The 15,431-nt window shown below is 41.0% G+C and overlaps 1 protein-coding gene across 3 annotated transcripts in view; it reads right to left on the reverse strand.

Moving 5' to 3' along the window:
• Positions 1-243: 243 nt before the first annotated feature.
• Positions 244-15,431, reverse strand: part of SLCO5A1 (solute carrier organic anion transporter family member 5A1) — a 90,005-nt gene continuing 74,817 nt past the window's right edge. For 2 of the 3 annotated variants that reach the window (XM_039222844.1, XM_039222843.1), the window contains 3 exons: positions 15,189-15,430; positions 12,932-12,996; positions 9,655-10,223 (listed from right to left, as the gene is read on the reverse strand). In XM_039222844.1, coding sequence (XP_039078775.1) covers positions 9,766-10,223; positions 12,932-12,996; positions 15,189-15,430 — 765 coding nt within the window. In that variant the 3' untranslated portion in view covers positions 9,655-9,765. Of the gene's footprint in view, positions 532-2,238; positions 2,312-9,654; positions 10,224-12,931; positions 12,997-15,188; position 15,431 lie in introns of those variants that run through there. The other variant, XR_005526615.1, reaches the window with a different exon arrangement.

Raw genomic sequence — 15,431 nt, forward strand, 5'->3', positions numbered from 1 at the left:
AGCAAAGGACTTTTTGGATCTGTTCGCTCCTTAGATAACTGAGGAAACCATCTGTATTAGTTTGCCAGCGCTGCCATCATGAAACACCACAGACTGGGGGGCTTCAACACCAGAAATGTATTTTCTCACAGTTCTGGAGGCTGGAAGTCAAAGACCATGGTGCCAGAGGCCTTGGTTTCTTCTGAAGCCTCTCTCCTTGGCTTTCAGATGGCCACCTTCTCTGTGTGTCCTTACGTGGCCTTTTCTCTGTGCATGTGTGTTCCTGGCACCTCTTTTTATAAATACATGAGTCATATCAGACTAGGGCCCACCTTTATGACATCATTTAGCCTTAATTACCTCTTTAAAGGCCCTTTCTCCAAATACAGCCACACTTCAATATATGACTTTTGAGGGGACACAGTGAGGTCCATCATACTATAGTTTCATCAAGAGGACAGTTCAAGATAAGAGTGTTGTCCAAAGGCACATCATTTGGCCTTCTTCCTGGTTCCTTTCCTAAAGAAGGTGACGAGGCCAGATGTTGCTATCCTGGGGAAAAGTCCATTTTAGTTCAATTCAGTAACTATTTATGGAGCACCTACTATGCACAAAGGGCATGAAAGAGCCCTTCTGACTTTGAAGAGTGCTTAGAAATTGGCTAGCCCACTGCCCCTGTTTGATCTGTGAGGAGCTGATACCCACAGGGCTCAGATCACTCCCCAACTGCCCACTTCCCACAGATTTAGAAGAGGAAGAGATTTACCAGAGGCAGGGCCAACTCCTCTCCATTTTCTCCATTTAAACATCCATGCGTGCGTGCGCACGCGCTCACACACACACACACACATCAAATCAGGGAAGAGAGAGGCCATAGTGTGACCCCATGTGGCAAAGAGTCATGGAAAGAACGTGAATGGACTCAGATTCTAAATTTTACTATCTGTATGAGCCGGGAAAAGTCACATAACCTCTCCTTGACTATAAAATAAAAGGTTTGAATCAAGGATGGCAAATACATCATATATATGCTTTCTTTTCCTAAAATGTGCCCAGAGGAGACATTGAGAATGCATCAGGACACTCCATGAGGGCAGAGCTTTTGAGCCATAAAATCCTCTCAATGCAGCCAGCTACTATCAACACTGTAGAGTTGGTACTGGAGTGTGAGACACAAACCTATTTGTCATATCCAACTATCTATAATATCTGAAGCTCTTCCCAGCTGTCTTTAAAAAAATGAAAAAAATCCCTATGGTCACTACCTGCAGTGATCTGGGTTAAGAGAGAAGAAATGAATACTTAACATTCCCATCCCATGCCACATGTATCTAAACATGTTGACCTTCTAAAAAAAGATTTTTAAATGCCTATTGTTCAGATCTTGCTTTAGAGCTGATGTGATCTCAGCTATAAGGACCTCAATTCCCCAGATTAATCCAAGGCTCCTTGATATTTTCAAAATGTATTTGCCTGTTATTTCCAAAACTTATTTTGAAATGATTTTTGATGTCTTCAAATTGTATTTGGAAAATATTTTTGATATTTTCAAATTTTATTTTGATAGAAAACAAAAGATCTTAGAGCAATTAATTCCTCAGTATGGTCCACCACCCTGGTTCATTTAAGCGCTCATGACCTCTTATAGAAGCTGCTGGGAAAGCTGTCATAGCACCCTACACCCCTCCCCCTCCAGCTCCAACTCCACCACATCCCACAGTCACTGTCTTTCATCACATGGCTCAGGTCTCAGCTTCCTGCTCAGATTATCTTCAGTAGATTTTAACACACACACACACACACACACACACACACACACACAAACAAGCTCTAGACTTCCACCCACCTACCTGTTCCCCCTCTACCTTACCTGTCACTACCAACTTCCCCTGGAAGCCACCCTCCCAGGTCTGAATTTTTCTCCAATTCCCCATCTACCCTCCTGGGGTAGATCTTCATTTCCTATCTCAACTGGTAAAATCTCATCCATTCTTCAAATCTCATATTTTGTTTTCTCTTTTACCTTATCCAATTTTACCTTTTCTCTCCATGTAAACTCTCCTCGACTCCTTCACCCCTTGGCCACAGTATCTCTACCATTTTCACTTTACTTTATCCCAAGTAAGAAACACTGATATTGTGCCAAGTCTGGGGCCAATGGAGGGAAGTGGCCACATTCATAACTTTGCTATTTGCTCCATGTCTAACCAAGAAACCTGCCTAATGCAACCACTGTCCATACTGGTCTAATGAACTCACCTTCCTCTGAGTTGTGTTGTCGATGCTGAGGACTGTTACCAGCACAGTACTGAGGGCCTTTATAGCAAGTCCACTAAAAGAAGTAGAGAAAATGACTTTGAAATAGCAGATATTTCTTGTTGAAACTTAGCGAGCCCCCACTCCTTGATGTCTGGGAAAGCACCTCAGGGTGCTTGGGCAACAAAATGAGCTACAAACGTTGCTTTTGTGCTGAGCATTGCCTCACTTTTCTGCTAGCAAATGAAAGTGGTGGACATAGGTGTTTTGAATTTCCAGCCCCCACACCCGTGTGCCTCCCAGGACTCACGAATGTAGAATCTCCATCTTTCTATCCACCAGTCCTCTTCCCCATTACCCCACCTCCAGCCCCAACAGTACAGGTGACCCAGAGCCAGAGTGGAGCTAATCCAATTACTAACAGGTTTCATCACAAGAGGAGATGTCATTGCCACCCTAATATGCATCTGGCCACAAAAAGTCCCGTACAAATCAAGCTCAGGAGGAGCGCCTGGGTGGCTCAGTCAGTTAAGCATCCGACTTCGGCTCAGGTCATGATCTCACAGTTCGTGGGTTGGAGCCCCGCGTTGGACTCTGTGCTGACAGCTCAGAGCCTGGAGCCTGCTTCGGATTCTGTATCTCCCTCTCTCTCTCTGACTTTTCCCTGCTCACGCTCTCTCTCTCCTTTCTCTCTGTCTCTCTCTCATCTCATAAATAGATAAAACATTAAAAAAGTAAATAAAACAAATCAAGCCCAGGAACTGGGAGATTAGCATGATTTCCATAACGACCACTAGGTGTCACTCTAGTGCAACTAATGACATCTTTACTTCCAGCCAGGATCTACCCCCAGCAAGCAGCCACTTCATGGATTTCTTAAGCAGCAGCACTACCATTTTGACAAGAACACATCTAGAACAACTTGATATGTGGCAGGCTCCCTCCTTCTATTGTACCTAGGATCTTACCCATTCCAGAAGACTAAAGAATGGTTTTGGCTTTCTACTGATTTATATTGTTATTATAGGTTGGAACTACACCACACTTTGACATTTAAATACAAAAGTGAGCAGCAAATATCGATCTCCTTGCTTTCCAATGACTTTGTGCAATTAAAAATGTCTCTCGGCCCCCCTTTGCCAAAGCTACAGGGGCCATCTCTGCTCAGCTGGCAAGTTTAAAAAGAAGAAAAGCACTGGATGCTTTTTAACAGCTATTAAAATCCTGAGGTGGTACTTGGGGCTAATGCAAGAAAGATGAGTGGCCACGTTCATAACCTTTCCTCTTGCCTCCTTTCTTAAGGAGAAACTTTCTCGTGTGTCTGTTTCCAAAAATCCCAATATCCAGAAAGGTTCTGCCTCTCCCTTGAAAGTGTGGGGTATTTGAGAGATTTAAGAGAAATCTCTAAATCACCTAAATTGCACACATTGTTGAAAAGAAGGTAGACTGGGGAAGGGGGTACTATTCACCTGTTGTATAAATGGCTCCCATGACGAATGCACACAGCCAAGGAGGAAGACAAATGTTTAGCCAGAAAGCAGCATAGGGATACACTCTACCCCCTCACCCTACCTCCACCCCCTGCAAGAACTCCAGTATCTTGGGCCATTGTGACCCTTTTTGTTTGCTGTGCAGGAGGGATGGCTGAGTGAGAAATGGAAATCAATTGCCCTGCTTCACACCTATGGAGTGCTCAAGGCAAGGTTCTAAAAATAACCACTTTGTGCTTCAGTCCCTGAGTCATGCTGTTATTTCAGTAGTTTCTTTGCTTCCTTCCACCTCTCACCCAAAAGTTTTAGATGCCTTAGAAAACCCTGCTGCCCATCAGAAAAGACCTCAAGACAAACTAATTTCAGTCCAACACACTTTATTTTTTTTTACTTTTTTTCTTAATATTCAATGATCAAGTATTCAAGATGTTGTAAACCAAGGTTTATTAGTACATTGACAATAGATTCATTAAACACAAGGAAATTATACATCTTTTAAATTACCCTAAGAGGTCTCCAAATAAATACTCATTTTAAAAATCACAAAATCAAACTCTTTTATGCAACAACTCAAAACAGACTTTTGTCACCAACACACTTTCACACAAAACACACACACTGAACACACGCTCCTTTAGGATCCTAATGCCAGTTTATTTGACACAGTATTACATCTCCTTTAACTAATGAGTTTGAGGCTGACCTGCCTTGTTTCGTGCTTCTAAATTAATACTTGGGGCTTGGGGTAGAGGTATGTATTTTAAGAAAAATGCCCACCATAAAGTCTTATGAATTATTCTTAATTTTCATTTTTCTAGATACAAAGTTTAAACTTTTTTTCACCCCTTTGGTTTAATATGTCCCTGTAATTACTTTAGTTTTCAATATCTTCTCCTCTGATTTTAACAGGTAATAGAATTTGAGAAAAAGACAACACCTTCAAAAACCCAATATTAAAAACACTTTACATGGGTGTCAGGGTTTTTTGGAGAAGAAATAAGAAAAGATTCTTGGAAATATTTTTGCCCTCTCTCCGAAATTATTTTTAGCATCCGATTACTCTTGCTAAAAGAAATATCAAAAGTGCTGAGTTTTCCGTAGAAAAGGTATTCCCCTTACACTCCTCATTTTGCAGGGTAAAGTTCATGGATTAACTGTAGTAATAAGGGTAATGAATACTTGCATTCTAGGAATCTCCCTAGATTTCCAAAAGCAAAGCGCATGCAGTCCCTAATCAGTGGAATACTGTAAATTCAGCGGCGCAGTTTGGTGGTGAGCATGCATCAATATTTTTAGCACCAAGGCATTTTTTTTTTAATGTTGCAAAAGCAAATACCCAGGGAGGGTTTTCATCATATTTTACCCTTCGCAGGGCTGAGTAGAAATGAAGTGCTTAAAATAATCTGTTCAAACATACACAGATCTGATTCCAATGTAGCAAGAAGTCTGGGCCCGACACAGCCAGCAGCAACCTGGACGTGAGAAAATGAGAGAAAACAAAAAAGGTACAGTGCACAAGGCTACTACCTTTACGGCCAGCCATGGCACTCCCTCCCACACCAGGAAGGGGGAAGTACAAGTTGTGTAAAGGCTACCTACCGGTCTGTATAACAGAATTAGCCAATCTGCCGTCTAGGCAATTCTGGGATTATACAGTATTTTGATACCTATCTGCTACTTAGGATATTTCATGGGCACCAATATGTCAATACTGATATTCATGTTTCTGTGCCATTTAGGATGTTTTCAGTCCATGCACACTGAAAATATGATTACCCCCCCTACCCCCCACCCCCGCTCCTGGGCACCCTTGAGAATTTCCACAAATGTTTCAGGTCCATTCAAACCATACAGCTGCTGTTTGGTGTGCTTACGGTTGATGCCAAACAGGCTCCAAAAAGAAACTTTCTGGCTCCAAGCCCACCAAAGAATGCCAGCTGGAATTGCAGACTGAGGAAGAATTTTCTTGGTAGTTGGGGAAAATGTAAGGCTGCCATCACTTCCTCCTCTGATTTCCAAGTGCAAGCTCCCTGTTTCTGTGCATGTTATAGCGGCTACTACAGTAACAAGCAGGTCAGTTGTCTGATATATAACGTGTAACATTTTGTATACGTTCCTCTAAACTGTAACACTTTGTATGCGTTCATTTAAAACTTTTATTAGGAAACTCAAAGCCCATATTCACTAAAAATTAATGGAAATGTTAACATTCTGAAAGAGAAAGAAAGAAAAAGCATACACTTAAAATCCCCACAAAGCTCAGATTCAATCATTCTGAACTACATTTCCTCGTGTTTCATTTCAGAAACTTTACTGGGAGTCAATGCTAACATCGAAATTGGATTTGTTCTATATTAAATATGAGCCATAAATAAATAATTGAGGTATGTTATGACAATTTTGAATATAACACTTATTAGCTAAATCAATATAAGTTACCTTGAAAATCTAAACATCAAATTTTGACGTTTCCTACAGATTTTGTTTTCTATCCTACACAAAGAAATAATAACTTCCCTACTGTTCAGGAACAGCAACACATCAAAAGATGAAATGCTTTACCTCAATAAATTATAGTCACACTTGTCTTTGTTAACCAAAGCTATTGTAGGCATTATAAAACATAAGAAGCAGATGGTGGAGACAGAAAGCTGCTTCTGAACCCTGACTTGGCCATTCTGTATAATCCTAAACAAGTCTCTTTACCTCTCTGAGTCTCAGTTTTCATGATCTGTTTATAAAAAAAAAAAAAAAGAAAGAAACACAGAATGAAAACAGTTATCTTGCAAAGTTATTAAGAGTATTAAAATAAATTATGTATATTAAGTGTTTGACAAAATTCTCTGAAATAAGCAACACTCAACAAAAACTAATTTGTTTCTTCTGTGCTCCCCTTCCTCCCCAACCTTAGTTCTGAATGACTTTTGACTGTTTTCAAGAATTAAATTCACCTAAAAAGGATAAGGGCTTCATTCTAAGGGAGAGAGCTAAAAAAATGTGCTCCAACCAGCCACCCTCCCCCTGGGAGTTTATAATTAATGGGCTAGACTCGTAGATATTATATTTGCATACTAAAGCCAAATAATGCATTAATCTACAGAATTGATAAAAGAACAAGGTGACCTTTTCCCAAAACAAGTGATTAGAATCCTAAGCTCATGGAAAGTGGGAATTAGATGGGTATGGAGGAGAGCACTTGTGGGGATGAGCACTGGGTGTTATATGGAAACCAACTTGACAATAAACTATTTAAAAAAAAAAAGAAAGTGGGAATTAAATTTATAACAAGAGCTGTAACTATTAAGTAGCAAGCATGTAAGAACCTCATATCTACAATGAAATGGTGCCATTTATAAAATAGTCACTCTAGTTGACTATGCAATATTCCAAGGCTGCTACCAGGACCCAAAGCATTTGGGGACAATTCTTAATTGGTACATATTTCAAAATTTTAGTCTTCCATGATTTTCACTACTTACTCTACACTCACTAACAACACACTAATGATACAGCTGCTATTTATAAGTATCACAGACTTGAGGAAGTACAATATCAACATCGTGGTGTACAATTTGGGCCAATTTCTTTGAATTCTGGCCTAGTCAACCTAAAGAATTTCATAGAGTGGCAGATAGTAATTGACTGAAATAGTGCCCAGTAGAGCACTGGCACCTGGTCAAGGTTACTGAACTGGATGACCGTTCAAGGAAGAGAAAGAGGGCTCTTGAATCATACCCAAAGTGTCTATCACTTCTTACCCAGGAGTTCTGAGAGCAGCTCCTTTTCAAAATATACTACCAAGAAGAGACAGATTGTAAGAGTGTTGGATCATACAATCTTGGCTTTAAGAAAGAAAAAAAGAAAGTGCTACTCCCATCCAAATGTAGTTCTCTCAGTGTAGTTCCTTAGCAATTAGAGGAAAATTAAGAAAACACCACCTCTCCCCAACCTGTATATCTTTAGCTCCAACCCAAAAGGAAACTTTCCCTTCTAAAGGAGCAAAGATCTCCCATAGAGAGTAAACAGGAACCCTGAAGCACCAGAATAGACACTAAGTTAATCAGCAACGTTCTCTGAAGATGTTCAATATACACTATGTTGATCAAAGTTTGACAGACACCAGTGCAATTCCAGGCAACAATGGACTTAGGACTCAGCCAAACGAGACTGCTCAAAGGGAAGTCCTTGTCACCCGAGACCACCAGCTCCACTGCTTGTAGATGTTACTCAGTCTAATAGTGATAACCATCTCCACAAACCGTGCAACCAAAAGAACCATGTGACAATATCATTCTTAGGTAGTGAGGAAACCAATATTGGCCCCAGGAGTGTTCACAAGACCCCACAGTGTGATGAAGGGTGAAAGCCTGAATTATGGGGCAGTCTGTCAATCACTTCCCCTCCGTAGAAGAGTGTAAGCCAGCCAAGGAAACCATTTCCCAAATTAGCCCCTACATACGCATAGGCTCTTTGGCAGAAACTGTTCACAATTATGTTGGTATTTGGACCCTCCAGTCCCTCCTAACTCTGGGTTGTCAGGATTCTTTTTCTGAGTAGCCAGACTGCAAGAGTTAACTTGCTATCAGTGCTGGCAGGAAGCATCTACCTTAAGAACCATGTAGAAAGCATTCCGTGTGGTGCCTAAGTCAAAGTGATGTGCTGGGAGGAACTGAAAAGGATGATGGATGAGAATCCAACGTGAGTTTAGGAACAGAAAAATCCTCTCTCAGAATCGCTTCAGGAAGGTTACAGGAGGAAGGAATCAAAGGGAGGCGTAAAACTGTTCGAACTCTGATAAAGTAGAATTCAGGATGACAGACAAGTTGATTTTAAGTAACTTCCAATCATTACTTAGGATCATACTCTGGGGCCAGCTCACAGATCTCCCTTCTCCTATATTCAGAGTGATTTTTCTTATCACAGGTGTAGCTTCCCTGATTTAATTACTCAACGTCAGGGGGCAACCATGGCAATTTTCTGTGCATAAAAAAGAAAACAGGACAGACTTGCTAGGGCTTCTAGATGTACAACTAAATTGCTCAGGTCGAACTCAATTGTACCTCTGTGGAATTTCTTTTTCCAACCATTTTGCGTGTCAAGGTTACAGTCCTTAACTACCCTTGTGTGGGCCCATAAGAGCCAAAAGGATTTCTGTGGCATTTTTCTTTGGAGGAGAATGCCATCGGTTTCTCTCTTTATGATACATCCCAAATTCATTTCTAGCCATATTGTTTAGCACACTAGTTTTAAAACCCCTGGCAAAAGAATACTGGAGCTTATACTCAAGCTATCAGATTTAGGATTCAGCAGACTCTTTACCTTATAATGGGGCAGACAGACTAAAAGAGAATGTGTCTTATGAAGAAAGTAGCTGTTCCTTTTATCACACTATGCATATGATTCCTTTGAAGTATTTGAAAAATTCTACCTGATTTATAACTCTGCTATGGCTTAAAATGCTATTAACAGTACTTTAGGGAAAGGTTATTGTCCTCTTTTCAAAACATTTCTGCTTTAGTCTCTGAAAGCAAAAGTAACATGCCACACTTATATTTTCCCAATCAAAATTGCATAGTTGAGGCAAATTCATTTGTGCTTTGTAGCGGAACTCACAGTAGGTGTTCATATCTAAAAACTTTGATGTGTAAATGCAAAGTCATGGTCAAGCTCACCTTTGTCTGGAGTGTATGCTAACGATATGCACCGCCATTACACTTCCCACGATTTTGTGAACCAGGCACCTCTCAGCCTTCTACCACGCTGGAGCATGAGCGTTAAATTAACATAGCAGAAATGGTAACAACTCTATCTAAACTCCTCCTTCTTGGAGAGAAGGGGGGAGAAGGCTGTCAGTCTTGTTGAGGTATCCAGCCCTCAATCAACAGTGGCTGTGTATACTGAGTTTTGTTGGTTTGAGGATTGTATCTTTAGAGGTTAAAAAAAGAAAGAAAGAAAAGAAGGCACGGGTGTTTCTCAAGTTGCCATATTCAACTCAACCAACAAAACTAGAGTCTTCCATTTTCAAGCTTCAGGAGGGAGGCTACATGGCAGTTGGGCTTTCTTCCAGCCCCGGGTCCGGGGAGGAGTTTATTGCTTCGGGGAAGGGCCCCGGGTAGGTCTGTGCTGTGTAGTGGAGGCCTTTCCGCAGGCCAGTCTCTTCCCGGGACTCCCCCTGGCTGCTGAAAGCTGGGCAGGATCGAGTCCGGGCCTCCTTGTCGGCACTGTCCGAGTGGCCCACCATCTCGCTCACGGTGCTCAGAGGGAACTCTCTCCACCTCTGCCTCTGCAGCTCGTCCTCCTTGTATTTAATGGAGTACCAGGCCAGAAAAATAAAAATAAAGCCAACAAATTTGAGGCCGGCCGCCAAACCGAAATAGACAAAACGAAATGAGGTCACGTTGTACTCCCAGCAAGAGCCTTGCACCCCACATTCCTGTTGCCAGAGCATGCAGGTGGTGTCAATGACTGCGCCAAAGTAAATTGGAGTAGGAATGTACGCTAGCGTCGTAGAGAGAAAAGAAAAAAAAGGGAAGAAGATTTAGCCTGTCTTGCAAGAGACAATGGATTTGTAAATAGCAATATGCATTTTTGCTCTAAAACCAGCGGAGGGGAGCGGTTTTCTTGTGTTATTTGACTGTTTCAAATAGGTCACATCTTATCATAATATGTTTATTATAAAAATGTTCACTAAGTTATAAACACTTCCAATATTCCAGTTTGCAACACAGTCAGAATATGTTGCTGATTTTTAAGGCCATAAAAATGTCTATTGTTTAAAATTAAGTTATGGAATCCTCTTAAACTTAAAAATCAGATTGTCATTAAATTTTTTTAATGTTTTCTTTATTTTAGAGAGAGAAAGATAGAGCATGAGCAGGGGAGGGACAGAGAGAGAGGGAGACACAGAATCTGAAGCAATCTCCAGACTCTGAACTGTCAGCACAGAGCCCGATGCAGGGCTTGAACCCACAAACCGAGAGATAATGACTTGAGGCAAAGTCAGACACCTAACCAAATGAGCTATCCAGGCGCCCCTCAGTTTCTGTCATTAAATACTCAAGAGGCTATACTAACCCTTTATGATCCACTAAAAGTCAGTACTTGGTTTTTATGTGTTGGGTTCTCGCCCTCGGGTACAAGGAGGGTAAGAGGGAAACAGTGTCCCCAGAAGTCAAAAACCACATCAAATGGCCAATTGTACAAAGGCATTTGAGGTATAGAAATAATTAAGGCATAAAATTCATCTTTGAATCTTGCAAAACATCTGTCATGATAGTATCTTCATTGTTCGGGCTAGGAGATAGACATTTCTTTACTACTGTGGGAGGGAAAGTCTACCCAAGTACACTTCCTACACCACCCATTACTCCCTTTGCTGAAAAATGTTCCCATCCGCAAACTGTTCACCTGGTAATGATCAACCCCTCTTCTAAATTCCTTACTCATTCAGAGGCACCATATTCCCACTGAATTTTGTATATGCCTCCATTTTATCAGCTATGATGCAACATTTAAACTGTTTGCAGATTTGTCACCCATAAGCTCTTTGATGGCAGAGGCCACGCCTTTTACTCCTTGTATCTCAAGGATCTATCAGGGCAGCCCATGGATCGTCAATGAGTTTATAAAAGGAAGTGATGGGAAGGAACAAGGGAGAAAAAAAAAGGAACGAAAGAGAGGAAAGAAGGGAAGAAGGTGGGCTAGTAGCCCAGAAAGCTGTACGTATGTGATGTGTTTTTAAATATGTTGTATTCATTTAAAATGAAGTATGATCACTACAATTAAAATTTAACATTATTAAAATATATAATACCCTCTTTTTGCCTTGGTATTTTGGGAAATGGAAATTGGTTTGTTGGCCCAACTATTATTTTTCATAATCAGCAGAACTTAAGTGATGGTTAAATTATAAATTAAATTGTAAATGCCTACCACTTGTTCCTAATGCTGAACATCTCTCTGTTGACTCACCTTTACCTCCAATTCCATATGAAATCACTTCAACTCCATGGCTTCAAAGATAGGCAGAGCAAAAAGGAGGAACGATTTTTTTCTTTTCCTATTTAACTAACTCTTTGCTAAACACATTTCCTTCTTTGAAAACAACTTTATAGTTGTCCACAAGACATGGAAGGCAAGCTTCTTAATGACTTCAAAAGATGTCAGAATTTCCTATAACCAGCTGGCTTTGAAAAATGGGACCTTCAACGTTTTATCAGTAGCAAAATGCAAGCTACCCGTTCAATGCAACTAGAAGCCATTGAGGGTCACTGGAAAGTCCTTACCCTCAGACTGGGCCATCTACCAGAACATGATGACAATTTGAGAGTTCCTGAGAAGATTAATGTTTCAAAGGGTCAGAGGATACCATTTTATCCAAGATGGAAATTAACATTTAAATTTTAAAAAAAACAACATTTTTTTGGTCCTGTGGACAATGATACTGATTACTGGGGGAAGTAACAGTTGAAGAAAATGACAGACTGCCACTTACATAAGAAAAAAAATGCTTCATGATGAGGAAGTCAATTTAAAACACACTCCTTTCCATCCAGGGAATGGGCTACTTCACACACTATTTCCCACGCATTGTCCCAAAACGCCACAGAATGATACGGTGTTTGTCAAAATCAGAACGATATTCTTCATGCCCCAATGGACTCTGCGACATACTGACAGTGCTAACAAGCTTCTTTTCAATTTGGGGATCTGTCTTTGTTCTTTCCAGAGGTTTTTTATTTCTTTTCCTCAGAAAACTTGATAGATATACTTTTTTCCCAGTCCAATAAAATTGTTGTAAAGAAGTAAGGAATCAAAATTTTCACAAGTAATATGAGTGCCAATTCCCATCACTTTCATGTTACAAAGGCATAAAGGGACAAAAACCCCAAGACCATAAGGCCATGGCAATTGCTTGCTTCAGTATTTCTTACTGTACAAAATTTTCTGGGGAATTTAGCCCAAGTTTATTATGCTCATTGCAAAAAAGAAACTGTTCGTTTTGTTCTGTTTCATCAAATGACAGAACTGGGTAGCTTCGAGTTCAAATCAGAAAGTAAAAACATTGTGCCCTCACCACTAACCTCTGTCAAATCCTAGCTACTACTAATGGTAAGAAACGATTGACTTGCCATTTAAAAAGGACAGTGAGAATTTGTATCTGTAAGGAGGAACTAAGAAGCACGGGTGGAAATTCAAGAACATACCAAGTGTTCGCAATAAAACAAACTGCATCCCCAGCGCAAAAGGTCTCTCCTCATCTTCTACCGACCTATGGAGACAGGAAAGAAAGAAATGTTTTATGATACTGGCAGCAAGAAAATGAACATCAAAGCAGGCCTGCTTAGTGCAGAGCTTGGGACCAAAGAGCTTCTGTGCCAAAAATATTTATTTACTAGAAGTTTTTTTTTGTTTTGTTTTTTTTTTTTTTTTTTGAGAGAGAGCAAGAGAACACAAATGGGAGAGAGAGGCAGAGAGAAAGGAGGAGAGAGAATCCCAAGCAGGCTCAATGCTCAGCGCAGAGCCCGGCGTGGGGCTCAATCCCACAATGCTGGGATCATGACCTGAACCGAAATCAAGAGTTGAACGTTTAACTGACTGATCCACCCAGGTGCCCCTATTTACTAGAATTTATTAACAACAGCCAAACAAGACTGCTGATATAGCTAAATCTGACTAAGCTCTCCCCAGTGAAGAATCCAAAGAAACTCTAATGAACTCTGTTTCTGTGTAAATACTGGTAGAGGGCCAAAGATTCATGGTTGAAGGTACAGAAGTAGCTCTGAGCTTCCCAAATCAGTTCTGTGAAAAACCATATATAGTATTTTATCCTAACTACTGCATTCTTTTTTCTATTTGCTTATACTTTCCAGAGGGTAGGTGTGTAGATTGAAAGTTAGTCCCATATTTTCTCAAGGAAATGTATAGAGGGAAAAAAGCTAAAGAAAGAACTAGAGTCAAAAAGGAAAAAAGTATAAAAAAACAGTCAAATGTTAGAAAAAGAATGAATCCCTCCCACCACATTATTTTTTTTCTTCTTTTCCTAAAATGTATGCTCCAAGTAATTCCCACATGGCGGAAAGATTGGAATCTATTGATTTGTAATTAGCAAAGATTAAAGGGCTCCTTTTCTGATGTTTTGGGTTAAAGCCAGCTGGTGATTTGCCATGTTCAAGCACTGTAACATGGGCAGCCCTTTTCTGAGTTATTTAACATCTCTTGCAGGACTAAAGTTCAAAGAATTGGCTTATTAATGATTCACTTTTTTAAAATGCTGAAGCACCTTATCCTTTCTGTCCCATACACATTGACTTCTAGGTATAGCATGTCACATTCCCAAGGGCTGTTACACTTGCCATCTCTTCGCCACCTTCCTTAACTTTTCCTAGCCATTGGCCCAAAGGTGCACACACCATTTTTACTCCATACGGATCTGTTGATGGAGAAGTGAGTGAACAAAGCAATGGGCCTCCCATTGGGTGCTATTGTCTTACTGTTGAGGAATGAATTGGCTGGGAAACATCTAACTCAGCTTCCCATAGAAGAGAAGCCAAAATATGCAGAATAAGCAGCAAACAGCCCAGCTGCCCTGCTGAGAGTGATGTCGGGCAGGTGTGACCACCAGGAGTCCAGCAGCGTGAGGTACTGAGGGGCCAGGAAGGAGGTAAAGGGAGAATGAGAACAGTTCCCTCTCCTCCTCACCCCTTCCCTGCACCGCCTCCCTGTCCTCCAAAAGCTGCAGGCTGTGCTTTACCTTCACCACACCACCCCCGTCCTTCTCTGCCTGCTGCAGCCTTTACAGCAAATGTCCACACCCTTATCTGAATGTGTCCATGTCAACATTTTTAATAGGACTTCCATGAAAGTAACGTCTGTGTTCCCTTATAAGCAAATAAGCACAAACGGGATATATAATAAAGCACGGCATGAATGGCTGAAAAGAGACATCTCCCAATCTGTCCTTTCCTTGGGTCCCCTCCCAAACTGTGTATGATAGTAAAACCCAAGAACTCAGCATTTGGAGCTGCAGGCCCAGCATCAACTCTCACTGGTGCTGGAGGTGCTATATCTCTACAAGGTGGGAGATAATGTTCTTTAATGTAGGTAAGATTTATCAACTTCACCAAATGACTTCCTGCCCCCACTGGAGTCAGGCTTCTTGTGGCTAACATGGTGACAGCTTTCAGTTCCTGCACTTGAACCTTATAGGGCACAGACTTTAGGAAGCAAAGGCACTCCAAAAAAGTTTCACCAAACTATAGGAATAAAACCCATCTGAATAAAGAACGTTCTGGAGTATGAGATGTTACAACCTCCCTTTCCCTTCTGGACCTGGGAAAACACTTCCCTTAAGCTCAGCAAGCAAATGTGTGAAAGCTTTCCCACACCAATCCCAGTTTGGAACGTGTATTCTGGCAAATTCTGTTGTAAGTAACCCACCTGGGAGCCGAGTGCTGTTCTCACCTGAGTGTTACAATGATGGCCGATGGCTGGGCACATGCTGTGATGAAGGTGACAATGAAAAGGAAAATTAAGAACGGGATAAGGGTATTGCAGGCCCGTTTACACTTCCCAGACACAGCATAGCCATTCTCGTTGAGATAGGTTTTGACAATAACGACACGGAGCTGACTGCGCTGGCCCACCGTGGGTGGAGTGATCACTTGCCGGCTTTGGACACACGTGCATTCTGTGTAATTCCTTATC

Source organism: Hyaena hyaena, unplaced genomic scaffold, assembly GCF_003009895.1.
Source record: "Hyaena hyaena isolate Hyena2069 unplaced genomic scaffold, ASM300989v1 scaffold_1193, whole genome shotgun sequence".
Classification (NCBI taxonomy): domain Eukaryota; kingdom Metazoa; phylum Chordata; class Mammalia; order Carnivora; family Hyaenidae; genus Hyaena; species Hyaena hyaena.